The 27,026-nt window shown below is 32.7% G+C and overlaps 4 protein-coding genes across 4 annotated transcripts in view; 1 reads left to right on the top strand and 3 right to left on the bottom strand.

The window, feature by feature from the left end:
• LOC148596482 (uncharacterized) overlaps positions 1-27,026 on the bottom strand; it is a 141,474-nt gene that overhangs the window by 7,779 nt on the left and 106,669 nt on the right. Inside the window, exons 23-38 of the mRNA XM_088563120.1 lie at positions 26,647-26,862; positions 20,497-20,574; positions 19,172-19,207; positions 18,448-18,465; positions 13,948-14,200; positions 9,210-9,282; positions 8,485-8,588; positions 7,208-7,315; positions 6,784-6,836; positions 5,926-6,098; positions 4,637-4,805; positions 4,329-4,439; positions 3,217-3,319; positions 2,522-2,598; positions 1,578-1,720; positions 92-251 (exon numbers count right to left, since the gene is read on the bottom strand). Coding sequence (XP_088419246.1) covers positions 92-251; positions 1,578-1,720; positions 2,522-2,598; positions 3,217-3,319; positions 4,329-4,439; positions 4,637-4,805; positions 5,926-6,098; positions 6,784-6,836; positions 7,208-7,315; positions 8,485-8,588; positions 9,210-9,282; positions 13,948-14,200; positions 18,448-18,465; positions 19,172-19,207; positions 20,497-20,574; positions 26,647-26,862 — 1,875 coding nt within the window. The remainder of the gene's footprint in view (positions 1-91; positions 252-1,577; positions 1,721-2,521; positions 2,599-3,216; positions 3,320-4,328; positions 4,440-4,636; positions 4,806-5,925; positions 6,099-6,783; positions 6,837-7,207; positions 7,316-8,484; positions 8,589-9,209; positions 9,283-13,947; positions 14,201-18,447; positions 18,466-19,171; positions 19,208-20,496; positions 20,575-26,646; positions 26,863-27,026) is intronic.
• On the top strand, positions 10,526-12,159 carry LOC148596486 (histone H2A.V-like). Its single transcript, XM_088563122.1, has 2 exons — positions 10,526-10,713; positions 11,538-12,159. The coding sequence occupies exons 1-2, from the start codon at positions 10,641-10,643 to the stop codon at positions 11,849-11,851; spliced, it is 387 nt and encodes a 128-aa protein (XP_088419248.1). The 5' UTR covers positions 10,526-10,640; the 3' UTR covers positions 11,852-12,159.
• LOC148596485 (uncharacterized) lies at positions 14,207-18,438 on the bottom strand. The gene is made up of 2 exons (XM_088563121.1): positions 16,270-18,438; positions 14,207-15,922 (listed from the first exon to the last, which is right to left on the bottom strand). The coding sequence occupies exons 1-2, from the start codon at positions 16,882-16,884 to the stop codon at positions 15,572-15,574; spliced, it is 966 nt and encodes a 321-aa protein (XP_088419247.1). The 5' UTR covers positions 16,885-18,438; the 3' UTR covers positions 14,207-15,571.
• On the bottom strand, positions 20,581-23,360 carry LOC148596484 (uncharacterized; the record flags this gene model as incomplete). Its single annotated transcript, XM_088564260.1, has 1 exon — positions 20,581-23,360. A coding segment is annotated over one exon (1,497 nt), but the record flags the coding sequence as incomplete, so codon positions are not given.

Here is a 27,026-nt window from a genome sequence, read left to right as displayed (position 1 = left end):
CCCCTTCATGAGGCCCTACAGTTTTTATACATACCAGCATCAAGCTAGAACTAATATGCCCCCTTGTGAGGCCTCTTAGTTTAAAACATACCTGCATCAAGCTAGAACTGATGTGCCCCCTGGTAAGGCCTCTAATGTTGGAAGCTGGGGTTGGTGCTGGTGCAAAAGAGCTAATCTCCCGAGAAGGGGAAATATTTCTCTGAGGTCTCATTGGGCGGGCTAATTTACCAGCATACCTCTCTTTTATATCTCTGTAATGTAAAATATATTGTAATGATTAAAAAATCAAAGAAATGAACTCCTGAGTCAATTAGGATGGGATATGCCAGGAAAAAGACACAACTGAAACTTAATATAGTAAACAAAAGTATATTCTAGTTAGAAAATATTGCTTTCTGGAACCATAATTCATCATAAAAATTGAGGATTATCAGGATAGCTTTGTGGACAATGAATGACCATATTTTATGAAAATGTCCAATGAAGCCCTGAATTTTGTAGATATTTACAATTCTTAGAGTATAGTTTGCAGTCAAAACTGATAAAAAGTACTGAGAATTCGTAAATTCAAACACTTTTGCCACCATGACAACTAGATTTTGCAGCGGAGGGTTCATTCACCCCCTGACCTTTGAACTCTGGGGGTACAGTTTTTTTTCTCAAGGATACAAATGATCTACTACATGTATAACTTAATCAGACTAATATTTCATTTTTGTTTTTTTTTTGTACTAGTATGAACGTTTTGACTTGCAAAATTGCCCATAAACAATTTTTACTGCAATAATGTATGATTTAGTAAAAGAAAATAACATTCAAATTGCATGAGATTAAGACTGTGGGGAAAACTAACATTAAGTGAAGTTAATGAAAACGAGACTGTGCCACTTTCAACATTTGTGAGTTGATAAAAGAATTAAAACTGCTTTCTGAGGAAATGAACATTGCAAAATATGGATATTACTTAAGGAATTTCTTGGTAAATAAAGAAATTACATTGTACGAGCACTGTTATTTGTGGGTATCAAAAGTTGTTGTTAGTAGAAATTTGGTGAATTTGCAGTGATTTAAATCTTAAGCCTCTAAAATTTTCAATGATGACTTATTCATTATGTTGTAAACTTGAAATGCTCATAAAATCATTGAAAATGGTACCCAACAATATTATGAATGGAATGTTATATTCATGGGTGAGTTACCATGGTAACTGAAAAGGTGTCATAAACAAACGACTGAAATGTGAACATGGTGAAGGAACAGTGTCATTATTTATGATATCTGACAGTCTGTTACCTTAAATAATCGGGCATGTTTAATACTTGAGATTGTTCTTTACTGAAATAAAAATTAAATATCTTTCTACAAATATGACATCATTTGGGTACAGTTATATCATAGCTAGACTCAACAATATTCATCCAGTCAATAAAGTTTGGAACAAAGGGTGTATCTATCAGATTGACTGATTGATTGATTGATTGATTGATTGATTGATTGATTGATTGATTGATTGTGGTTTTAAAATGTACCTCCTTGTCCCATCCCCATTTAGAAATTTGCAAATTATTTTGACTTACCTCCCTTTAAATGAGTACATAGGTTTAATTAAGAATATTCCTGACTGCTGTTCGATGTCCTCTAGAGTTTCCATAAGAATGTTAGCAAATCTGAGTCTGTCATTACCCATATTGTCCATGCCTTCTCCCCACTTCTTGGCTCTCTGTAAAATTGACAAAAGGATAAGGTACAGCTTAGGAAAAAAAAACTTGTAAAGAATAGGATCAGGTGTATAGCTAAAAGTTTACATGTTCCTGCCCTCAAAATGCATTTGTACCAAAACGACTAAAGGATTAAACCATGGTCTGTTTTTGCTCCTGAAGACCTAAAAGACAAAAGGATTAGGTACGTCTTAGGACCTATCATTGCCATTCAAAATTTATTTACAAAAGATTAAGGTGTGCCATCAATTTCTGCAGTTTGGTTTCAACAGTTTTCACTGTACATAAAAAATGATACAAAAATAATATTTTCATACCTCTACAACATTGGAGGGAGACTCCCATAAAATCAATGAAATATTCAGAATCTCCCTTGTAAAAATATAAAGTTTTTGGAAGTTTTTCGGCCAAAGGTATTACATTTCCTGACAAAATATACTTAATAATAGAATGGAATTTTTTACACCATAATTTGCTTTTACATAAAAATCTCCTATATAACAAAACCGTCATTGATAATGGGGGAGAATCTCCCACTAACAGTGCCAATGGTGGAGAACCTCCCACTAACAGTGCCAATGAGGGAGAATCTCCCATAAACAGTGCCAGTGGGGGAGAATCTCAAACTAACAGTGCCAGTGAGGGAGAATCTCTCATATGAGACAATACCCATGGGAGAGAAACTCCCGCATCATAAAACTGTCATTGTCAACGAGGAAGAATCTCCAACATACAGTGCCAATGGGGGAGAATCTCCCACATGAGTTGTTCCAATGGTTAACCGATTTGTTCTTCCATCCTACCTTGTTTTGGAAGCTTTCCATCTTTTCTAGCACATCAAATACATTCTCATCTAAACTCTTACTCTTCTTTACATTTTCTGTCAAATAAATATAATGAATAAATAATTGGAACATTAACAATTTGAAAAATGACCTCATATTAATTCTATTATTTAAAATCTTCCACCCTATACTTATAATACAAAAACATATTTTCTGACAAATATATTTCCCCCAGTTATCATCTTCAATAATTACAGACCTATTTATGCCACTTTAAGAAAAAGCATAGTTTTAGTCATACTTTAAGGCAATGAGTCGTAAAATCTTGAACTTTGTGTCATTTTAACATGGGTATTCCGGAGAGTTTCAACATATGTACAGCGGTAATTTGCAGTCAAATTTTGTAGAAACTACACTGAAATCGTAAGGGTAATCAGGTCTGTAATAACTTTTCTACAATTCTTGTTATTCATTTTTACAAAAAGTGTCAGTCTTAGAAATGTGTCCAAAAGAACACAAGTTTCAATTTCTTTCCATCTACAAACAGATAATTTCTAAATATATTATTCAGCCAGTAAAAGCTTGCTTTAGGATCACTGAACTCCAATTTTTACAAAAATAAAGGGCAATTTCACTCATAAATGAATTGAAACCTTTCCTATTCCATCATAACTCATGGTATTAGTTCATGAGTTATCTCCCTTTATACATACCTTCAATCTCCTTCATTCTACAATGGTGTACATATTTCCTGACAAGATGAGCCAATCGTTTAGCAGGAATACTGACATAGTCGTCCATCTTGGCCATTGCATCCTGGGAAATAAATAAACAGAATCTGATTCCTAGGATAAAATTTGCTCTGTAGGGATCTTCAATATTTTCATCAATTACAAATAAGTAATTTTAAATGAAAGCCGAAAATTCAACTCAGGATATATTCCTCCGTTAATTGACTAATGTGTATTTGTATTTGGGGCAAATGTATGAAATAAAATTTCAATGTGTTAAGGCTTTAAATGAGGACAAACCAGGCTTATACTTGAATTCCAGAACTCTAGGATTCTTGAAATTCAGAATTCTAGAATCTTGGTTCACTTGATTACTCCTTCCATGCCATATCTGCAATCCTCTCTTTATATCTTTTGGTTGGTTAACTTTTGAAAACAGAATTATACATCACTGATAACATTCTCATTGTTACCTCAGTGTTTTGTGCGTAACCCTTTTGAAATCAAGTATTATTATTGTTACAGTCCCAGATCCGATAGCCACTATTATCTGATGACCACTAACGGATTGATAACTGATGACCAGTCACCAAACTGATCACAGTTTCGTTATGTAAAATGACAGATAATCGGTTCATTAATATTTAAGATTTTCCATTGGAACAAATCCATTATACTACCATATTAAAGTAACCTTTAATTTAAGATATTAAATCCACATATTGTATTTTGTTAAAAATTAGACAAATGTAAAATAAAAGGAAAATAATGTTTAAATGTTTTATGTAAAAATGTGTGAAATTTGACAAAAGAAACAACGGAATCCATAAAATATAATGACTGCTTGCTCTGTGGTCACATGATGCAATCATAGGTTTAACAGATAGATTTGACAGATCGATGACTGATGAGAAACTTATTGGTGATCGATGACTGATGAGAAACTTATTGGTGATCGATGACTAATTGCAATGTTAATTGCACAGATCAGGAGATTGAAGAATTCAAACTTTAATATAAAATTATTATTATTATAATTATTGCTAAACTTAGAAACCGTTTCTTACAAAAATATTTATTCAATTTCTTGTTACCTTATATTGATCTGGATCCAATTTCTGGTCGTTCACAGCACGTTTCATTATTTTAGCATTTCTCTCAGAATCAAGTCTGGTGAACATGACAGCAGATTCTTGTTGCACTTGCTGCAATAAAAATGAAAAGTGGTTTCATGTCATCTGGAAGATATTTACTGTATTTCTGGAGGAACAATTAAACCAACATGACTGTGTATTTTACCAACACACCGAGCTGCGTTTTAACATTTTTAAGTAAACTTGAAGTAAGAAATTATCTCTCTTTTTTTTTTCATTAGTGTAAATATTATAATAAAAATGCACACCTGAGGTGTGGCCATATCAGACCCTTGTCGTATACGACTGGCTGAGCGACCTAGATTTCCGAGTTCTCGTTGTAGCTCATTAATGGTGTCCTGCATTTCCATCATAACTACAGTGTTGTGTCGTATCTGCTCCTCGTGCTTCTTTGATTCATCCTCAAACTGCTTTTGCCTACAAAAATTTAAAAAAACAGTTCGTAAAGCCATTCAGGAAAATCACAGCAATTTTTTAAGTCACATGACCAAGAAGGGACATCTTTGAAAATTTTGTAGGGCAAAAAACTCTCAGACTGTAATGCTAATTGGTATAAATTGTCACTGACATTCTATATTTATCATATATTTATGTAAAGGTAGGCAACTCTGAGAGGGGGCTTGATTGAGATGGCATGCTGGGGCAGATCCAGACATTTGAAAAGGAGGGGTGCCAGCCAGGGTTCCTCAGAAAAAAAGGGGGTTGCTGGGATGTTATTTGCCATTTTTTATCTGTTTTTCACATGAAAATGACAAATTTTCCAATGAAAAAGGAGGTGCCAACCCCCTACACCCCCTCTCTGGATCCACCACTGGCAAGGGGAAAAAAATGGTAAGAGACAACATAGCATTCGGAACTACTTAGATGTTACATTATATTAAAAGAATATGACTGAGTAGTTCTGAAATTGACAACATGAAAATCTCATACATTACAAATGATGTACTGATTATAATCCAGATTTCTAAAGTGCTAAAAACAAACAATTTCCTATTGAAACATGTCAATATTTGATTTTAACGCTTATACAACTAATCCTTTCTATGATTGGGAAATTTTCACTTATCTTTGGGACAAATTTTATGCAATTTTATGGGAATGTTCCTCTAGGGGAAACAGCCGAAATTTGGACGTACAGTAAGACAAACAATATCAATGTCTCTAGATTACCAATGAAACTGTTCAAACACATTTGTGCCATACCAAAAACATACTCTTCTTGCGTTCATTTTCTTGGATCTGCTACATATTGTGGAATAATTTATGACTGGCTAAAGTGTATAAATTCTGGTGTAAAATTTAATTTTCCTGTACTTTTCTTCATTAGAAAGTTTGAATATCTCCATTCATTTGTACTCTTATTGTCCAATACAGTTGTTATGAGGCCTACTGAAGGATTTCCAATCAACAGATTTTTTAGTTTAAGATGTATGTGAATCACTAAGGAATTAAAAGCTTCTGCATGGATTTAAGACGGAGTTCTACTTTTACAAGTACAAATAACACCCTGCTCTATAAGTAAAGACAAAAAACTTACAATTTTTCATAATTGTCTTGTAGTTCACTGATAAGACTCTTATCAATTCCTGGGCTAGTGACTGAAGACACGCGACTCTGTTTCTGTCCACCCCGCATGGATTCTGATGATTTTTCTCTTATCATCGGCTTCGTCCCTTCCCTTGAAATCATCATGGATGAAACTGCAGGTTCCTATCAAATAAAAAATACAAAGTATAATAAACAGCAAAAATATGATTTTTCCACAAATTCATTCTATAGTAAAATAAACCAAGTCAGCGTGTGAGTAAAATGATTTCTACCTGCTGTTGATTTCTGTTATTGCGGCTCTTTGCAAGAAATATGTTTCCCTTTTTGTCAAAGATTTTTCTAACAAAGTCTCCTAGATATTTTGAAGGAAAATTTAAAACAGCAAACAAGACTGCACTTTCAATCAAAGAAAATTATGCTCATCACTACTGAATACATATAAAATAAAGTTGTGTTCATCCTCACAAAAATTAGCATTTATATTTTTGAGGAAATTGTTTTATCCCATGTAAATTAAAATTTTTATTATTTAAAACAACCCAAAGTACTTTGAAAAAAACTACATTTGATTGAGTTGCCTCCCTTAGACTGATTCCATACATGCTCATGGACTCTTGATGAAATTAGTTGGTTTTTATTATCATTTTTGTTTAATATTTATTCTATATTTTAGATTTGTCTGGTCAAAACAGGAAAAAAAGAAAAATCTTTAGATTAATTTTTTGATCACTTGAACCTGTTACCAATAAAAAATTCTTGTAAGTTATGATTCAATCCAAAAAGGAGGAAACACTTTGAAAAAAAATTATAATAAAAGTCTACAAAAAAGGGGTGGCATACTAGTTACCCTTTCTTCTGTGTACAGTATACTGCCAAGAACTGCAATAATTTCCTCAAACACTGAAAAATAAGTCAGTGTATTAAAAAAAATATACCCATCAGATAAGTAATGGTAAAAAAGTAAAAAAGGGTGATAAAATGCAATAAGAGGGTCTGAAAGAGAGTCCCAATGCAGAAATTTATAAAAGGGGTTTTCAGGTTTTCAGGCCAACATTCGCTCACCCCCCCCCCCCCCAACCCACTGTGACTTTGTAGTTTCACCATTAATTTCTTGATTTAAATTATTTCTTGATATCAAAATTTGATCAAAGAAGAAAAATTGGTATAAAATGAAGTGAAAATGGCTTCCTGAAATTTAATCACGGATCATTATGTAAAGATCAAGTTCATAAAAATTTAAAAGTTTGATTAGTAGATAAATTAAACCTTACGATAGTATGCATTCTGGGTCATTCTCTCAACTTGTGGCACCATCTTGTCCTCACGGTCAAAACGTGACGTCTCTAAATCAGTCAGGATCTGACTGGCTTGTAACATTTCTATAGATAAAAGGAATGAATGTATGGTCAAATTTTTCAACTTAATTTTTTTTTTTATTTTGTGAAGTCGTCCACTAGCTGCATTAGTTGTCATTTTCATATTTTTTTTTATTCTGTTGAAATGTACCTTAACTTTGAATCATTTCTACTAAATTGTACTTTTCCTGTATAATTTTATGTGATATCCAAAAATAAAATGCATTAAATACATGAAATAGGTGTCTATAAATTTTTTGTCCAGCAAGACAAAAAATCGACCTAGATTAATTTGTATGCATGTGACTTCTGGTGACCTTAATCTGTGCATGTGCTGTAAGGGTCCCTTCTTTAATAACATATCTGATTGCAAAGCGAAAGTGGTTATTCAACAGCAAGGAAGACCGTCAGACTCTAGCCATAAAAGAAAAAAGTTTGAATATCCTGTCGGCAATCTTCGGAAGTAATGGCAAAAAATAATTAGATCAGAGCTATCGACCTTCTCTGATTAAAAAAGCATAGTTTTCACAATATTCTGTAGGTTTTATTGACATTTGTTGCTTCAATTGCATTACTACAAACTTATTTCATTGAATCAGCAAAATTCAGTAGAATCAAAACTTAACAAATTTGACAGCTAATGCAGGTTTAAAAAATAACAATGTTGAGTACTCCAGTCGTCAAAATCACAAAGACTGAAAAATTATCTAGCTTTAAAGTTCATAACCCACAAAATCTATTGCATCTTTCAAAACATTATAACTTCATTCAGCATGTTTTGGCAATTCCCATGCTCCTCTTCCAAAAAAATCTGATATCTTATTAAAGTGCTGTGAAAAAAAAAATTTGAAATGCAAAACAAAAAAATGGTATATCTTGATGGGCAAAAATGAAGTTTCTTTCACAAATGGCATAACTTCAAAACTGTGGTTACATCAAACAAATAAGATGCTTTTTTTACTGAATTTATACCTTTATGGACATATCCTCACTCACTCAGACCCTATATAGCCTGGGATCATTCCATACAACTTTTTTTAGAGCGGGAATTTCCAATTCATGTGACCTCTATTATCATTGACATCATAAAAGTGGGTGTTTCCTTCTCAAATCATTAAAACAAAAGATTAAAGGGACTGACACAAATCTATCACTTCATGTCAAAAAGGGAAACAACTCATTTGATTTTTTACCTCTGTCCATCAATATTTTACTCAGAGCATCTCTAAAGCTTAAAATACTGTCATAAGTCTTCAGATATTCCTGAACCAAGGGATCTTCTGGTCTTGTTGACATTCTGAAGTGAAACAAAGAGGCTCTAAATTCATATCTTTTGAAAGTATGACAATTATTTTGAGATTTTCATAACCAATAAAAAATCCTGAATGTGGCAAAATGTACGATATTAGTGTATCCTTTATACTGTAATATGAAATAGTGTTTGGTGAGGACAACTATTTATTAAATAGTAACTTATAGTTTCATTATCAAATACCTTTGATGGAACTAAAATTTTATCAAAATATTATGATACAAATTTGGTGCTAGCACAATCACCCTCTCCCTTGTTTCAACTAAAAAATATCAATTGGTTATCATTGCATTTGTTTCCAACTTTCTGCTTTTTTGCTGTGATACAAGTTTGATCCTAGCCAAAACACCCTCCCCCTTTTTCACTTAGAAATAATCAATTGGTTACTATTGCAGTTATTTCCAACTTCCTTCTTTTAACCATTTTCTTCAGTTTGCCTATCAGTACAGTGTTATTTGTTCTACCCTTTATTCATATCATCAGTTTGTATAACCAGTTGATATTATTGACATTTTGGTAAAAGTAGTAGATCCAAAATGAAACTACATACCTAGCATGGCAGGAATGGATTCACAGGAGCTCAGCGGAACTGTCATACCAACTTACCTGGCAGTTGAAAGACGTTTCTCAGGGGGCGGGGAAGTCCCAACATCCATTGTTGGCTCACGACTCTTCAAGTCTGAAATAAAAACATGTACATGTATGATTAATTAAATTTACGGTAGTGTAAGAGTAATCAAGGGAACCAAGATTCTAGCAGAAATCAAAATAATGAAATTCAGGGACAAAGACCAGACATGGAACACAGACAAACACAACAAAGAACATAAAATAACCAAAATAATACATACAAAGTAACAAATATAAATGAGCAACTCAAACTCCACTAAAAACAGGGAACATGGACCAGGTGCACTGGTAGGGTAAGCATCCTCTGCTTTTCTCGGAACACCAGAAGAGTTACTTATAATTAAGGAATTCTAGCTTAATAAAGCTAAAAAGTCTCAAAATGCATGCCCTGAGCTCATACTCACAAGATGGACACCACTGTGGGTCCCAGCCCCATATGCAATAAGATTTCCAGGCACCTACCCTAGCTGGGGGGAGGAGATTCACTGCTTTTCCAGTCTAGAAAATTGAGCTTTCCTTCCATATTAGCCTAACAATCATGCAAGATACTAAAAAGTAGCAACATGGTTGAAAATCTCAGCATCCATTAAATATAATTTATCTTTAACTTTACATGAATTAGAGCTTTGCAATAAAATAACCATTCCACGATAATTAGACCAGAAACTGAAAATTCATTCCATAGAAAATTATTCATTGATATAATCTACATGTACGTTCTTTATTTCCTCCATCATAGAGATACATGCATGCAATTACAAATTTGAGTAAAACATTTTTACTAACAAATCCACTGCATTCCAGTTAAATTTTCAACTATAGAACTGTTTGGCATGAGTACATGTATGTGGTGAAAATGAAAAAAATAGTTCTTGGTTTTTTTTTTTTAATTTCTTAACATAACTACAAAAACAATTTGATGTTGCCCATGTTATAAGAAAAAATGTCTGATTTACAAAATAAGTGTTTAATACTAAATCATAAAGCATTAATCGCAAGTTTCTTCGGGGAGGGGACTCTACTAAATCTACTCCCTTTCAGAATTTAGAATAATCGTGTGTGTCAATTAAAATATTGCAAATTACAAAGGGCATATGTTATTTGTCAACAATTAACAGAGCTTGGACATTTCCTGAGGAAGGCGTCCGTTTTTCTGTCAATAATGCAATTATACCAAATTGCAAAATTGACATGTTCAATGCAATCAACTATTATGAAACAAATAATACGATTGGTCCCATTCAAAGTCAGGTCAAACCTTCAGCTATCAATTTGACCAATCAAAACGAACAAAATGGATTGATCCAAATAGTGGAATAGTCGGAATACGCCTGAACATTGTGACATAATTACTGGACACTACACAGTTTGAGTGGACACAGGTGAATACACTACACACGAAAAAAAATGGCTGGAGGTAAAGCTGGCAAAGACTCAGGAAAAGCAAAGGCTAAGGCCATTTCCAGATCTCAAAGAGCAGGTATGCATAAATACACGCTTTCATTTTGTTTTCATTCATAATTCGAACAAAAGATATGATTTCCGTATGCAGTGAATACGCGATATTTAGATGATTGTTTGGACTGAAATTTTCCCTCCAAAATTGTTTGTTTGTAAACAAAGAAATTAACAAAAGAAAATGCAAAAATGCAATGTTTAGACATCGTTAGCTATTTCTTAATTATTCACAACTATTTCATTTGACATTGTTCACTCAATTAACATCGACTATTTGCTGATTTTACAGTTTTGACTATTCACACGTGCACCAACTCGATAAGCATTCTGGTTGGCCGAAGTTATCATATAAATTTTCAATGCAAGTCGGAATTGTTTTAAATTGCTGAATTCACCGTGCAGTTGTTAAAATAGTATATAAATAACTTTGAATTCATGTCCTACGAACAAATACATAAAAAGGGGGGAGGGTTGGTGATTGTCTTCAATATCCACCAGAATCATTTATTTCAACGAGTTTTCTGAATAAATTTCCACATGATTTTAATGATCTTAAATCCTTTATGTGTAAGTTTTGCTTGATGACCCAAATAGTTTGAAAAATATCTGTATAAATTGTTCTTGAAATTAAAACTTTATACTAAATTTAAACACCTTAAATTCAATAGTCTCTAAATTAGATAATTTTATTTTCAAGGAGTGTTAAAACACACAGGCATTTAATATAATCTGTCTCCTACATTTAGTCTTAACTGGAGAGATCTAATCACAAAGCCTGCTGTAATCCCAAATTATAAATTAAACAATTGCTGAATTCATAACTCAATCAATGTTTTCCTATTACAGGGCTTCAGTTCCCTGTAGGACGTATCCACAGACATCTGAAACACAGAACAACCAGCCATGGCCGTGTTGGCGCCACAGCAGCTGTGTACAGTGCCGCAATCTTGGAATACCTCACTGCTGAAGTCCTCGAGTTGGCAGGGAATGCCAGTAAAGACTTGAAGGTAAAGAGAATCACCCCACGTCACTTGCAACTCGCCATTCGTGGAGACGAGGAATTGGACTCTCTCATCAAAGCTACAATTGCTGGTGGTGGTGTCATTCCACATATTCACAAATCACTCATTGGAAAGAAGGGACCTCAAGGAAAAGCATAAATCATCCAAGTGTTCGAAAACGACTTTGGAAAGGCAGCTTTTACAAACATTTCATTGAAAAAAGAACTCTATGTTTTTATCATTTTATTGTTTTAACAAGAACAAGTAGCTTTGGGCTAATTTAATTGAGTAAAATGTTAGTTCTACATGGGATCAATTTCATCGTCGTTTTCTCCTTCTCAATTTTCATTTATCATTTTATTACATGTATTCAATAAGTTTTTACTATGTACATTCTTAATGAGAAAGTTCAGGTATATATGTTGTACAATTTTTTTTTAAAGCAAATAAAATTTTAGAAATTCTAATTGCTTTTTTTATAAATTAAATCAACATGGACCATAGGTAGAATTCTTAATTGTAGAGGTAGAAACGGAGTCTTAGTCAGTGTTGTCTCCGGAACACCTGGTTAAGATTTGTGAATTCATCCATCATATACCACTTTCCGTTTCTTCTGAGACCAAGAAAAAAAAAACGTCTGTTTAAGGTTAAGTTAAAAAACCCTCTGATCAGTGTGAATATAAAATTATTAATAAATAAATTGAATTTACCCATCTGCATTTGTACCTTCCTAATTTTTTCATCCATTGTAAGTAACCTTAAACAGATTTTTTTCTTGGTCTCAAGCAAATAGAGAACTGTTGGAGTGGCCAAAAAATAAAACTTGATGGCTTACTGTTGTGTTCATAGTAACTTAATACAAAATTTAACAAAATCACAATTAAAAATTGCACAGATGAACATAAATGCAACCATTATTGGATAAGATTGAAGTCTTGAGCTGTAATTATAATTAATATGAGGACACATGTAGGATACATTTGTAAAATAAAAGCCTGAAAAATCAGCCTTATTTGTTTAATCATAGTTAATTAGAAGTTCATTTCAAAAACTCGTGTAGCCCTATTTCAAAGCTGACGGGTGTACAACTCATGAAATTCAGTGGAGCAAATATTCTTGGTACATGTTAAATGCTCAAGTCAATATTATGGCCTACCAACAAAATGCCATGAAATTTTATGCTTGCATTTTTTGTGGAAGGGAGACCTAATAAAAACAGATCCCCAGCACCAAGGAGGAAACAAAATACATGTACATAATTCAGTAAGGATTCAAATTTTCTATGGTACTCCTATCAAATTAAGGGACTTGATGAAATCCTAAGCTCTTGAGATTTCTCAAATATTATTTTCTGAGTTTAATTAAACTAGTGTCACACTGGTAATGAATTGAATACAGAATTTTATATTTGAAAATGCCACTTTCCAAAATGTTGAGTACTAGCTCCTTATAATTATACATCTGTCCAAACTGGTCCATCAAACATGATGCACATCTTCAATATATATAACAGGAGTGAATATGTCGAAGAGACCACAACCCCACCAAGATTAAAAATGCCTGCTCAAGGCCACTCATGGTCTTCAATGAACAACGAGTAAACATACACAGGTTCATACACATGCCCCTAAAAATTCCTGGTTCAACAACTGAGAGTGAAAACAAGACATACAGAGGCCAGAAATTCCTGATGGGATGGGTTAAAGTATGTTGGTGAGATCACATCCCTCTCCCTTTTTAAATCTGAACACTGGAAAAAAAAATGCAATTACACACTTCTAAAAATCAGCTAAAAAAGGTTGGAGATATTTGTTACAACAGCAATAAAGAAACTGATTATATCTTTACAAACATGCCAAAACAAAGAACTACTGAAGAGTAATGTGTGCCAAGTTCGAATATCATTTTGAGGTTAAGTTCACTAATTTAGTACATCCACAGGGGACAGATTGATAGATTCAAGCTACTTTTTCATCTGTTGATGACAAAGACAGGAAGTTGTAAGTCAAGAGCAAGTACTAATAAAAGGGGGTGGGCAATTCTCACAGAACTATAGAGAATGGGAAAAAAATGGGGGTAATTTCATACATGTAGTAAATTTATAAACAAGTGTTATGACTTAAATGGCGCCTTTAACTGTAAGATGACATGTCAAAAAACATTCCAACTCTCCATTATCCATTTGGTCTAAGAGGTTTGTTGAGTAACTAGAACTTAAAACAAAATCATTAAAAAAAAACCTAAAGAAAACAAACCTTTGAGATTCTCGGGGAGTGCAACATCATCATCCTCATCTTCAATCAACTGATCCTCTTCAAGTGATCTTTGGGATGGAATAGAAATAGCTGGAGACTTAGATCGTCTCTCCTCGACTGCTTGGCGAGTCTCTTCTAGTTTAGCCTTGTACTGATTACGCAGTGAGGCACGGCTTTGAGCAGAAGATTCCCGACCAGATTGTGGCGAGTCTGCTTTTGGTTGAGGCGGTTGTGGCAAGGGTGAAGTCTGGGTCTAAAATGAATATCAATAAGATGTTTAAATTCATGAAATAATTTGATAGAAATTAAAGTATGAACAATGACCACAATGCCTAAATTTAATACAAAAAATATTTGATGTATAAATCAAAATGTTTTTATGTAAATTTGCTTAGTCTTATTTTCTCAATACCAACGAAAATCAGTGCATGTAACAATTTAAGGAGATAGACTAAATTAGCTGTATATTTACCATGTCTAACAAGGAACCTTAATAATTCTACAGATTTTTAAAAATGGGTTAAAGAAAAATAAATACAATATTCAAATTAGAAATTTATGTAATGACTGTTTTACCACAACATAAATTTTTAATAGGAATTTATTTTGTATACAATGTGTAATTTAGAACTTATTTTTAAAAATTTGTTTAATTTAAGATAGAAAAACATTTACTTAAAGAATTAAATTATTCAGTAAGACTTAAAATAGATTTAAGATTTCAGTATTGTCATTTCTTGTAAAAATAATATCTCTGCAATTATTGTTTTAATGAAATTAATTAGAGTTACTCCCCTTTGACCATAAATGCTTTCAATGGTAATGTTTAAGAACATTATTATTCCTGGAAGTTCTGTTTTTCTGATGCTTATCCATGGCATTGTAATGGATTAATCTTACAACCTCACATTTCATTGTATAAAGTGATGGCAACTGTGAAATTGAAGGCTCTATTGGTTTTTTTTTGTCCAGAATATTTTCAATCAAAACGGTCTTTGAATTTCATACATTGGATAATTGTAAATATTTTACTTGATGAACCAATTAAGTCATTTATTGAAATACAAAACAAAGTACAGTGATCACAAGTTTACCATATAAAATCTAACATGAAGAATCTCTTAATAAGCTGGTTTAGATTTTACTTGGTATTAAGGCTAGAATAAAGAGGTTTCAATTACAGTAAATATATCTGTAATCTAAACATACCTGGGAACTCATGATTTTTAAATTATTAAAATAGTATCATTATCTAATGCATTATCCAATTTAATATTTTAACAAATAGACTGACAAAGCAAAAAAATGTGTTGGCTATCTCTTTTAAAGAAAGTAGTTGGTAAAACACAGTGTTAGAAACAATCACACAATCAAAGTCAGTTAGAAAATTCAAACATGATTTCATAAAACTGAAGTGAAACACAAAATTCAGTGCTGAAAAGCTGAAAAAGACATAATTGTTAAAGCTATACAGATATTATTTCATTATAAGGTAAATGTGAGGATTCAACGTCATTCAACCATGTAAAGGTCATGATGAACTCATCCATAAACAAATGTCATTTCATTCAACAATAAATGTGAAGGTTCAAGTTCATTCAACAAGGTGAAGGTTATGATGAACTCATCCATATACCTCAATATCTACATAATCATGTGTCTGAACATCAACACCTCGTGACCGAAGAATCTTTGTCTGGGCCCGAGATCCAGCCTTCTTGGGATAAAATGATGTGACAGTATTAGCATTGGATGACCCCATTGTAGCATCAGTGTCAAAGGTTATGTCCCTGTCCTCCATAAAGGACACAAGTCTCTGTTGAGGTGCAGATGGGGGTTTGTACTTTCCTACAGATGATCCTGTCTTTTCTCGGGTGAAAGGTCGCTGAGATTGAGAGGAAGTCAGATATCCACCAAGGGGAGGTAATGACTTCAAGCTATGTTGGGTTAACTCTTGCAGGAATGTAGTCATATGCTGAAGAAATGCAGGGGTAAGGGTTTTCAATTGTGTGCTATGATATCATTAATCTAGATAGAATAGTAAATAATTTACACAGCTTAAATTTTTTTGTAAAAGTTTTAACAAGTGGTAGTTCATATGAAATTTAAAAATGAGAGATCTCTTTTTCTTCTAAATACTTTCTTGAAGAAGAAAAATTAAATAATATTAAGTTAAATAAAATATACTGGGAAACACAAGTGTCATAATGTGTAGAATAAGAAAGAAACACCCCCCTTTTCCTTGCATGATTAGAGTTAGTGCTGATAAACTGTGGGAGTGATGTTATGTATTGGTTTCCATGGTAACACATGTCAACAAACCTCATCTCTAATAGACATCTTTGTTATTGGTCGTAGGAATTCTGCAGTGGTTCCAAAAGATGATAGGTTGTCATCAAAACTATAATCATCCTCACCATGAGTCATTTCTGACATGGCACGGGAATTCAGGACAGCAAAAGTCTCAAATATACTATCAGGAAAAACCCCTAATTGAATGGACTCTTCTGTCAGCTGACTAGCCAATGAAATGACAGTAAGTGTTCTCTCTAGTTGTTTATCAGTTAGATTTTCCTGCTGTTCATTTACCTGTTGTAGAGCCTGTCTGATTGATTCAAGGGTTCTAGATTGGAATGAAGAGAGTTTTTCTTTACCAATCATTTCTCTAATACTATCCAGAGCTTCCAGTTGGGTTTGACTCAAAGCATCCTCCTCAGTTGCTTCTGGAGTGAGGTGTTGAGATTTGGAAACTCTTGATTCTGGTTTCAATGTTGATTTCGATGTTTGTCGAGAGGCAGATCCAGGTGGAGACATTTTGCCAGATCTACTTCTACCTGATGTTGTTTGTTGAGCTGAAGAAGGCTTTTCTATCCTAGGTGTTTGCCAAGCTGTTCTAGAATCCATATGTTCTGGACTAAGCTTTGATGACTTTGACATAGGCTTTGACTGAGATTGTGACCTTGCACTTTGACCTCTCTCTGAAGGACTTGATCTAGTACTTGTGCTATGACCCTCAGAAATCTCCTCGATAGCAAATGACGAACCAACTGGATGCAATGTTTGCACACTGTCTCCTTTAGAGAAACTGTCTGGCCTTGGTGACCTTGACCTTGAAATTCCATCTGACCTTGATTTTAAAGTTCTCTGAATGTCATAAAAATTAAAAGAAATAAGGGTTACTTTTTAATGCTGTCATGAATGGACGTATGAATGACAATACAATGCTCCCTGGGATGCAGCTGGATACACTTTACCTGAAGAATCTGAGGAAGGGGCAAGTATGGGCATAAATTGTTTTTACAACCATAACAAATGTCTTTTTCCTCTGGAATTGTACATAATGAGATCAAAGCCACACTTATACACACATGATCATCAGACATTAGCCTATAAAGCTAAATTAATTTCTTAAGTATAGGTTCATGTAAGAATCATGCAAATAAAGAGATCATGAGAAAAATTCTGAAAAAAAAACCTCTATTATTAACTAAAAATCTCTCAGAAGTCACATTTGTGATAAAAAAAAAACAAACAAAAAAACATAAGAATATTTTATCTTGGGTTGGAAAAGTAATGCAAAGTATGAAATTAGTCAGAATAGTTGAGTAGAATATACTGAAAAATATTTGCTACTGTTTTTTGTTTTGTTTTGTTTTTTTTTTTTTAATTTCAGTACAGATCACAATATCATCTGTCAATTTTGATCCCTACTTTTTTCAAACTTCAAAACTTTCATTGATTCTCAAATCACTTATAGAACATATGATTGACACATTTACATTTATAGAAAGAAAGTTTACAAAAGTATGAATTTAATGAGTATTTTAATTTGATTTTAAGGGGGCAAGGATAAACAAAATACATTAAAAGGCATTGATGTACAGTAAAAAAAGTCCTGGATGAACAATTGGTTATTTCTGGAAAGGCTAGGGTAAAAAAATAAAAAAGTTGGGTCAGAAATTTTATCTGGAAAAAAATCCAGACATAGAATTTGATCTTAGCCCCTCCCTACCCCCTAATCAAATGGTTGTTTCCCACACCCTATGTTTGCATGATTCTTAGGTCGCCTGTACTTAAAATAAAGAAAACAGCATAGAGGCTTCTTATTCAATCACCAAGTGGCACTAAACATTTAATTAGGAGTCGTTGCTAGGAGGTTTATGGTGATATCTTACTCAAATTTATAGCACCACCTGGTAGATGGAACTGCAAGTCAGTACACCCCACCCCTCAAAAAAGAAATTCCTCTTTCTAAATATCTTGGAGTTACTTAAATTAAAAAAAATTCTCAAAATAATTAATGCTGGTAGATAGCCTGAATTTTATACCCATGTTTGAATTTATTATCTATCAGTCCTGCCATACTGTACTCATAAATTCAAGTTATACTCTGCACAAAAGCGAATCTGATCATTTAATAATTAAGCAAGGTAGAAACACAATAGTAAAAATCTCTCAAAAATGGCACTCTAAACCAACAAAGCAAGGGGAGGTAACTACCTGTCTGTTTAAAGCATTCTGTAAATATGAAACAAACAAAAGATCTTCTATAAAGAGAAATAAAAATAGCAAAAAGAAAACAAATATTAAATAGATAAAAATAAAACGTAAAATGTATTGAATTCTACAGTTAAAAAAGTTTGTACATTGTAAAATTATAATAAAAAATACTTCTAATATAAATATAATACATTTCAGAATATCATTTTCATCCTGTTGTTTTTTTTATGCTTTTAATGTGAACAAAACCTCGGTACTCCCAGTGTTGTCATGTTAGTAATAAGTTCAGTTCACCTGAATCCAGTCAAACATCATGAAGTGTCAAAGAAGAACATTTTGAAATTCCCAAAGATAACAAAATATTGTGAAGAAACTCTCTTTCAAATGATATAAAAAATTGTCCCATGTCAACACTTCCTAGCTCTGTATTTCTGAACACCTAGATTTCACTATTGCTAGCTTCAATGAATTTTCATTTTTAGCTTCATTACAAATCCATGAAAACATGACGCTTTACAAAATCACGAACTCCAACAGCATCATAATAAAAACCATGTTTGAAATCTTCCCCCATGTTAAAACACATACTTTGAAATCTTCCCTCTGATAAAAAAAAATATTCTGAAATGCTCATCACCATGCACACGAAAAATATAGTTTGAAACATTCCCTATAAACACAACACCCTAAGGCAAATCCCAAACTGTCACAACAAATCCTATACCTCTTGATTTGTAACTTCTACATGTACATGAGTTGGCTAAAACATGAATTAAAACAGACATATATTTTCTATTCTTAGCTTTATCTGATCCTAAGAATCCAATTTAATAGTTATTGTATTTTGCTTTTTTACCTTTCCAAAAAAAAAAAAATAGAAAATAACATTTAAGTACTGTAATTGATCTTACTTTGTAAACCTGTTCAAAGAGAGATAACTCTTACTTAGTACTCTTTTCCGTTTTTTTCTATAAATGCGGATGTTACGTCCTTTATATATGCCCCAGCATTTCTGGAAAAAGCTTGTTTCTTTTTAAAAAAAAAAAAAAACTTTTAACTGGTTTTCAGACACATCCAAACACATCAAATATGCAAATATCCGGTCAAGCAGAAATAACAAAGATGGTGAAATAACCTATTGAGTAGTTGAAAAAAATCTAAAAAAAACGAAATTGCTGATTACTCCCTTATAAGACTAAATTGTAAAAATCGCTAAGTTTCCCTTTAACCAATAAGGATTTAGTAAAAACAGTTCTAAAGGACATTTATACATATTTAATTCCACCAAATACCAAAAACTATTTTAATTTTTCTGATACTCTTTTTTTGCTTAGGTTTTCCATTCAATTATGCAGCTATTTACTTTTCTGAACACTCTCTAGCTCTTACATTAATACCAGTGTAAAAGGAACTTATTCACAGCAATTTATGTATAAATGGAACAATAACTGGAGGTTTCTAGCCACATCTTGTTTATATTTAAATTCCATATCATTACACTCCCCTCCCCTAATTTGGAGAGGGGAGGGGGGTGTAATATCAGCCTTTCAGCATTACATCAAAGAAAAGCCTTGTATAAATCTGTCTGAAATTTGATCATTGCAAGTCTACAAGTAATGTTTGACTGGTTTAAATCTCGGAGAGTTACTGTTCTTTAGTTCAAGTGACTACTTGCTCAATTTATTAGCACCACCTGGAGGATTGAACTAATTTGGTAAAATATATTGAAGACCGTGAAAATTTTGCAGCAGTTTATTTTTGCTTTTTTTGTGCATATTACAAATATCAAACTGGTGAGAATATTTTCTTTGAAGAACCATATAATACCATTTGAGGAATGATCGCCAATTCAACCCTCTACAAAGCAGATTTATTGTGGAAATTTAGAAAAAAAGATGGTGCAAGAAATTGCTGGATCACAATATACAGTTCCATCTATTAATTCAATAAACAATTATTCTTATTTCCACAGTAATTTTTCAGTGTTTCAGAAATGGCTGATTAGTTCTGATTATTCACTACCTCCCTTACATGAGATTAATTACTCACCTTATCAGTAACTTCAACACCATCTTCAACAGCAGGTGGCGCTGACATAGCTCCAGTAATTCTGTTCATTTCCTGAACCTAAATATAGAGTATAAATAATAAAATTAGCAGTCATGATTTAGAAATGTGTTCATAAATGTAAATCAGGAAAAAATATATACACCATAAAATTCATCTTTTTACCACAGTTTAAGTACTTCTCCATCTAAAAATCAGACAATAAGGTATAAGGTGTGGCACATAAAAAAAAACACAGAGATTTTATTGTATTAACCAAGTATTTATACCTGATCACCTCCAGAAATAAACATAAAAGTGTTTGTAAAATTTGCCTTTTTAAGATATTGATAGGTCAAATTTAATTGAAATGCACTATGAAAAAATGGCATAAAATATTTTCCTCCACATTTTCCTTACATAAACACTGAAAAAATATCTACGTCACAGATGCTTCAGGATAAATTGAAATAGTTCTTTCTATTGTTTTCTAGATGTATTGAATATACAAAGACAAAAAATACCAAAAAGAGAAATGATATGCCACCAATTGCCTGATTCTTACACAGAATGGTACTTAAAGCATCAGAAAAATATTTACACACACCATTGTTGTATCAGACATTTTTGTATGATCTTTTTTCATAAATGAGAATAAAAGATATTTAGCCAACCATGAGATCGAATTCATTGGAATATGTATATACACAACCAAACAAGTCCTTTTCAAAAGAAAAAAAATCTTTAGAAGGTTTTTATCAACTGATCATCTGGAATATTTGTCTGCATCATACAACATATGTATTTTAAAATGAAGTACTATTCAAATGCTTTTAAATTAGTTAATTTGCAAAAGTTTACAGGAATGCAACTGGAGTTGTCTCTCTTCATCACAAGAAAGGCGTTATAATAAAGTCATTTAAAGTAGAAGAAGAAGCAAGAGTTATCTTCATTTGTGTCTAAGAACAATGCTGAAAAAAAAACATAAATTATCATGCATTCTTTGTGCATTTTAGAATGGTAAAATACAGTTATCTTCATTAAAAAACCAATACTGCAAAAATTCATGAGTTATCTTTCCTTGTGATTTTTATAATGGAAAGAGTTATCTTCCTTGGTGTATGAGAAACCTGCAAAATCACACATCAAATTTATTGTGTGATAAGAAGTATTATTGTATTATAGTCCTGAAAAATAAGAAATATTAGTAAAAGTTACAATAGACAAAAATTAAAAGGAAATTAACATCGTTACATCATTATAAAGTGGAGTTCAAAATCTCACATCATCTGTGAATTAGAGTCAAACAATTGTGATGAGTCTTGGAAGTGAGTTATGTGGTTCTGTGCCATTATCCAGTCAAGACCAATTCAAACCTGTTTGTTTCCTGATGGTGCTGTTTGACGTCCTCCAATTTCATCTGACCTCCGTTGTTTAAAGATTTGAGATTTTCCACGGCTTTGAACTTTTCTCTGGAAGTCATTTTCAATATCCTCTTCAGATCCTTCATGAAATTCCTCACTCAATGTTGAAGCTTTTGAAATGACAGATGAACGTCTCGATTCTTTCAACTGGTTCCTCTCGACATCCTCCATCTTACGGGAACTCTGTCTAGAATTTTTCATATCAACATTGTCTTGGCTTTGATGAGAACTTCTGCGAGACTTCAATCTTTCAATTTCATCATCAGGATTTTGAGAACTACGACGTGACCTTGACCTTTCATCATCAAGATTCTGTGAACTACGACGTGATTTTGACCTTTCATCGCCATGGAAAACATGACTCTGATGTGACTTTACCCTCTCATCATAAGCTGGATCTATTGAACTTTTCCTTGAAATCTCCTGCTGATCAGAGGAATCTTGTTGAGATTCTCCAGTCTCAAAATCATCTTCATATACTGATTCTCTTCTTGTGCTGTGTATTTCTTTATCATGCAAGGATTCTTTATGTGAATCTCGTCGAGAGCTTCTTCGACTACCTTGGGTGTTAGCATGTAATGAACTTCTTCTAGAAGGTTCATATTCACTATAGCCGTCAGAATTCTGATGTGACCTTGACCTTGATCTTGATCTTGATTGTGAGCCCTCTTGGCGATGTGAACCTGCATGTGAAGTGCTGCCACCTGGTGCAAGTTCCTGTTGCTGAGAACTTTTACGAGACTTAGAACCTCTATCTGAATAATGAGTAGATGACCTACTTTTGTTTTCTGACATCATCCTGGTCAATTCAGTACCCTCCTTGTCTATGTGTGATTCTCCTGTTGTTAAACTTTTACGTGACAGGGATGATCTATTTCTAGTATTCCTTGATCTCAAGCTTTTTTGAGAAACTGATCTATTTTCTTGTGAAGATTTCACATCATCAGTGTAAAATTCAGCAGCTGCTTCAAGATCTTCATCAAAACCAAGTTCCTCTGCTTCATCAAAATTGATGGACTCAAGACCCTGTCGACGGATAGCATCTTTCATCTTTTCTTTGCCTTCGGCTAAAATCTGATCATAGAAGAGAACTTCACTTTCTCGTCGATCAGTAACAACCTGTTTCAAATTCTTGTCATCACTCTCCTGGCTAATTTCCGATGGTCTCCTCCCAGCATCCCCACCATGTCTACTGTGAGATCGTGACCTGTCTGAATTCAACCTTTCTGACCTTGATCTTTGTCCTTCCAATGATTCATGTTGTGACTGATGACTTTGTCTTGATCTTTGACCTTCAAATACTTCAGAATTTCTAGTATCAGCACCACCAAATTTTAACCATGGAGCTATGTCAGATTCGATATCGCTTGGAGATTTTGATTCTGATGTGTTCCGGTTTCCACTCACCCTTGAAGAACTTCTGGACTGTCGACGAGACTTAAAAAGAGTTCAAGACAAATATGGTAAAGTTCAAGGTCACTACCACTTACTTATTACCAAAATATTATTACACCTGTCATTAAGTGCTGGAATCTATAAGAACTGGCAAAACTGAAAAATAATGAATCATATTTGGAAACAAGAGGCACCCAGGACCTTGAATCTCTCACTTGGTTAATTTTTTGTCTTTCAAGGGCAATAACTCTAACAAGGAGCTGTCCGATGACAATTTTGACTCAATGAAGACTTTGGTAGGACTTATCATAAGGATCATTTCATCAAATGTTATCTATCATAGTTTTCTAGAGAACTGATAAAAACATAATTTTTTGTCTTTCAAGGGCAATAACTCTAACAAGGAGTCGTCTGACAAGTTTGATCCCCACAAACTTTCGGTCTCAGTATTGTTTTAATTTTCCCATAGACTTCTATAGTGAAGTGTATATTTTTAGGATTTTTTGAAAATATGTAAATTGATTCAATAAAACTTTCACTTATGTAGCATTTCTAAGGACATGTGAACAAATAATTTCCCGCAAAGAAAATAGGGTGAGTCCACGAAGATCGGACAGAAAAGTAGTCTTGAACTATAAATAGCCATTTTCCCTACTTTCACTTTTGTTTTGCACTCATCAAACCAACCCTTTCAGTGGAACATTTTTATGTTATTATGTTATATTTTCTTTTAAAAAAGTCCTTCATCTTACAGTGTGATGTTTGCTCTACTTCATAAGTAATTGTTCATATCTTTTGACAAAACATTAGTTTGTAAAGAGGCAAATAGAAAATGCACTATATTTTCATAGCATCCATGTTTTGACGTACACCCGCTCAGTGATATGCAATACGATACTGATACCTTTCATAGGCCTTATCTATAAGAGTCAGGTAAAACTGAAAAATTATGAATCATACTAAGAAAAAAACATGAATTTGACAATTGTGAGTACATTATGGTCTTATGAAGACAAATCAACAGTTAGTTTGTTTTAGAAGTACCAGAGGATGCAGAAAAACAAATTAAAAGTTACAATAGAATAAAAGTGGTTAAATGAGTTACCTCCCTTTGAAGAAGAAATTGCAATGCATTTCATATACTTTATATCTTGAATAACTTACACTTAACAAGAAATGAAGCCATTTCTACATTTAAGATATTATTTTGAAAAAGATTTCATGAAATTTTTTTTTTCATCAATAATCACCCACTGTCTGATTAGTACAGAGAACAGCACTTTTTTACAATAAAACTTGTATAATCAGATTTATTGATTGATTGAATAATTGATCATGGAAAAATGTCTTATATGCATGTCAGAACGAAAACTTCATACTAATAAAACAAACCATACTAAATATGAATCATATTCTTATGGAGCAAACACAACCATTTGATTTTTTTTTTGGAAAGGTGGGGGGGATGGAGGGCTAGGATCAAATTTTCTATCCTGCCTTTTTATATTGAGAAAATAAAGATCCTGCCTTTTTTTTCCCCATAAAGCACTGAAATATTTTTATTAATATAAACAAAAAAAATATTAGAATTTTTTATGGGCTGTTTCTTGGACTCAGACACAATATCATGATTCTGACTCTGAGCCACACAGTCCTCACTATAATTGCTTCTACAATCTTAAGTTTAGGCAGGTGATTGCATTACACAAGTTCTATATAATACTAATAGAAAATTATGGGACTTTAATAGATGTCTGGTATTGACAGGTTCTCCATTTATTCAAAGTTCAGTTTAGACTGGTTTCTGATTTATTCAAAGTTCAATTAAGACTGGTTCCCAATTTTTTTATGGTTCAGTTTACAAAGCTTTAACTGTATAAAAGACAGTACAAAATGTTATAAATAGATTTTATATTGATAGCAATTTTTTTTAATTGTTTAAAAAATTCTTATTAAAAATGAATGATGAACAAAAATCTAGGCCGATCGCAGTAGCTTTTATGGTCAAATTGGGATTTGATAACTGTAGGTGATTTTAATCATTTTAATCATGTATGAAGCTATCACTATAAGAACATGGTAAATACCAGATTTACAAACTACCACTTCAGAGGGTACCTAAAATCTTTAAAATTAATTTGGCTTGTTTAAATTTCTTGAAATTTTTATCAGTGGTTAACTTTGATAAAAGAAGCAAAATATATAAATTTCTATAAATTTTTACCACATTTCATGGGAATTATTTCAATGAACATATAGTATACTCCTTCAGATGTTTAAGTTTCCAGCATGCATAACACCTAAATGCTCACCAACTGTAGATAAATGAATGCTTCTATCATGCATTTAAACAAACCCACGAATAGCATGCATTTAAACGATAAATGAACAAATACCCACGAATAGCATGCATTTAAACAATAGATGAACAAACGAAAATTAATAATATTAACAAATTATGAAGAAAGAAAAAAAGAAAATAGAATTAATGCTAAAACAAAAAAATAATAATAGCAAAAAATATGAAAGTAAGATTTGAATAAAAGAAATAATGAATAAACCAAAATAAATGAACAATTCTACCGTGCATTTAAACAAACGTTTGTATCGTGCCTTTAACACACCTAACCCTAAAATTACTTCTAAATACTAGCATAGAACATGTAATGAATTGTCACGTACTATAAAAGTACTTATATTTGTGGGTATAAATTTTCGTGGTTAAGGGAAAAAGTACAAGTTTGTGAATTCTTGAATTTGTGGTTCTGATGATCCTGTCATACGATTTATAGTAAATAATCCTGTTTGTTGGGAATCAAATTCGTGGTTTACCTTATCCACAAAATCCACGAAAATTGGTACCAATGAACAATAATACTTTTGCAGTATGTACTTTATAAAAGGGATTGAAACCATTTTTTTCATTAGAAAAGAAAAATAGCAGTAATTTTAAGTTTTGGGCTTAAATTTTACAATTAAAACTACATAGTTATGCAGCCAAAATACAGATAATACTTACACCTACCAAGAGTCAAGAGTTTCAACAAAAATCCTTGGAACAAATCTGTTCTCATATCAGTGATGGCTAGATCATTACAATCAAAAATTAAAAGCAATGTATAACCTAATATAACAAAAAATAAGAAAGGTTTTATTTTCAAAAATACCTCACAAATACAGCAAAAAATTAAAACCATGCAACAATGAGACTGTCATACTTCTCAGAAACTATTTTATACATTTTGTTTCATTTCCATCTCTACAAAACCATTGTTTCCATGATAACCCTGTTGTCATAAAAACAAGGCTGTTGCTATGGTAATATGGTAGTTACCTTTGCATCATCTGTCTGCTGCATTAGCCTTGACAGTTCTGGTTCTGTGTTCTCCTCTGTTGGTCTCTCCACTGGTTTTTCTTCAGGCTCTTTAGGCGTCTGTGTATCTGACGAAACAGATTTTCTCTCCCCGCCTTCCTCCAGTGCGACCTGTTGTGGCGGTGGCCTTGTAACAACCTTGACAATATCTGTACGCTTGCCATCTTCTTCATCCTCCTAAAAATACAAAGAAAAACAACTGATAAGTGTTTGAGAAAAAGGTAAAAGTAGATGATAACATGCAGAAGCTGAGTTTGAAGAAAGGATGAAGAAAAGACTAAATGATAATATACATATAATTTGAATCATCATACTGGTAACTGATAAGTCGATAATAATAG

The sequence above is a fragment of the Perna viridis genome, chromosome 15 (genome assembly GCF_037379345.1).
Source record: "Perna viridis isolate PV_CMFRI_1.1 ecotype Kerala chromosome 15, ASM3737934v1, whole genome shotgun sequence".
NCBI classification, from domain to species: domain Eukaryota; kingdom Metazoa; phylum Mollusca; class Bivalvia; order Mytilida; family Mytilidae; genus Perna; species Perna viridis.
Note: the sequence above shows the minus strand (reverse complement) of the source record. Positions and strands in the feature narration are given on the sequence as shown.